General features: G+C 62.1%; 1 protein-coding gene across 1 annotated transcript in view; it reads left to right on the top strand.

Annotated features, from left to right (window-relative positions):
* GNAT1 (guanine nucleotide binding protein (G protein), alpha transducing activity polypeptide 1) overlaps positions 1-1,341 on the top strand; it is a 6,422-nt gene extending 5,081 nt beyond the window's left edge. The window contains 5 exon segments of the mRNA XM_009324287.1: positions 13-186; positions 267-395; positions 481-610; positions 711-864; positions 1,122-1,341. Coding sequence (XP_009322562.1) covers positions 13-186; positions 267-395; positions 481-610; positions 711-864; positions 1,122-1,312 — 778 coding nt within the window. The 3' untranslated portion in view covers positions 1,313-1,341.
* The last annotated feature ends 1 nt before the right edge of the window (position 1,342 follows it).

Here is a 1,342-nt window from a genome sequence, read left to right as displayed (position 1 = left end):
AGCCCTGCTTAGCCCCTCGCCCTCGTAGGAGGATGCCCGCAAGCTGCTGCACCTCTCAGACACCATTGAGGAGGGCACCATGCCCAAGGAGATGTCAGACATCATTGGGCGGCTCTGGAAGGACTCGGGCATCCAAGCCTGCTTCGACCGCGCCTCTGAGTACCAGCTCAATGACTCGGCCGGCTAGTACGTGGGGTGGGAGGGTCTGGGCAGGGGGGTTCTGGGGGTGCCAACCCATGTCTCATGCCTGCTGCATGCCTGGCCAGCTACCTGTCGGACCTGGAGCGCCTGGTGACCCCCGGCTATGTACCCACGGAGCAGGACGTGCTGCGCTCCCGTGTCAAGACCACCGGTATCATCGAGACCCAGTTCTCCTTCAAAGACCTCAACTTCAGGTGGAGGCCGAGCCCCTGGTGAGGGCTGGTGCCAGGGGGGTGGGCAGGGGGTAAGGGGTGCTGATGTACCCCCCGCCCTGCCCAGGATGTTCGACGTGGGCGGCCAGCGCTCAGAGCGGAAGAAGTGGATCCACTGCTTTGAGGGGGTGACCTGCATCATCTTCATTGCGGCCCTCAGCGCCTATGACATGGTCCTGGTGGAGGATGACGAAGTGGTGAGGAAGGCTCCTGGGTCACACAACCTCCCACACACACTTCATCCCCATCATGACATGGGGGTCGACATGGGGCTAACGGGGCTGTGTCCCTCTGCAGAACCGCATGCACGAGAGCCTGCACCTCTTCAATAGCATCTGCAACCACCGCTACTTCGCCACCACCTCCATTGTCCTCTTCCTCAACAAGAAGGATGTCTTCCTGGAGAAGATCAAGAAGGCCCATCTCAGTATCTGCTTCCCCGACTACGATGGTAAGGGTGGCGGTGGCTCGCCCACCAGGTGCAGGCAGGTGGTGGTGGGGTGGCGGTGAAGGGTTGGGTGCCAGCACCCTGCAGCAGCCACCCACCAGGTGTCCTCAGCACCCCATGCAAGTGACGCTGCACTAGCATTGCTCATGGACCAAGCGAGGTTTGCCCACCCGGGGGAGTGCTGGGTGACGCTGGGCCAGCACCCACGGAGGGGGACATGCCAGCCCAGGAGGGGACCCTGCTCACTGCCACACCACCAGGTCCCAACACCTATGAGGACGCGGGCAACTACATCAAGCTGCAGTTCCTGGAGCTGAACATGCGGCGGGACGTGAAGGAGATCTACTCCCACATGACCTGCGCCACAGATACCGAGAACGTCAAGTTCGTCTTTGATGCCGTCACCGACATCATCATCAAGGAGAACCTCAAGGACTGCGGGCTCTTCTGAGCCCCAGCCCCAGCGCCCCCTCCCCAGCCC

The sequence above is a fragment of the Pygoscelis adeliae genome, unplaced genomic scaffold, assembly GCF_000699105.1.
Source record: "Pygoscelis adeliae isolate BGI_AS28 unplaced genomic scaffold, ASM69910v1 Scaffold1265, whole genome shotgun sequence".
NCBI classification, from domain to species: Eukaryota; Metazoa; Chordata; class Aves; order Sphenisciformes; family Spheniscidae; genus Pygoscelis; species Pygoscelis adeliae.
The sequence above is the reverse complement of the archived record's forward strand: the minus strand, read 5'-3'. Positions and strand labels throughout refer to the sequence as shown.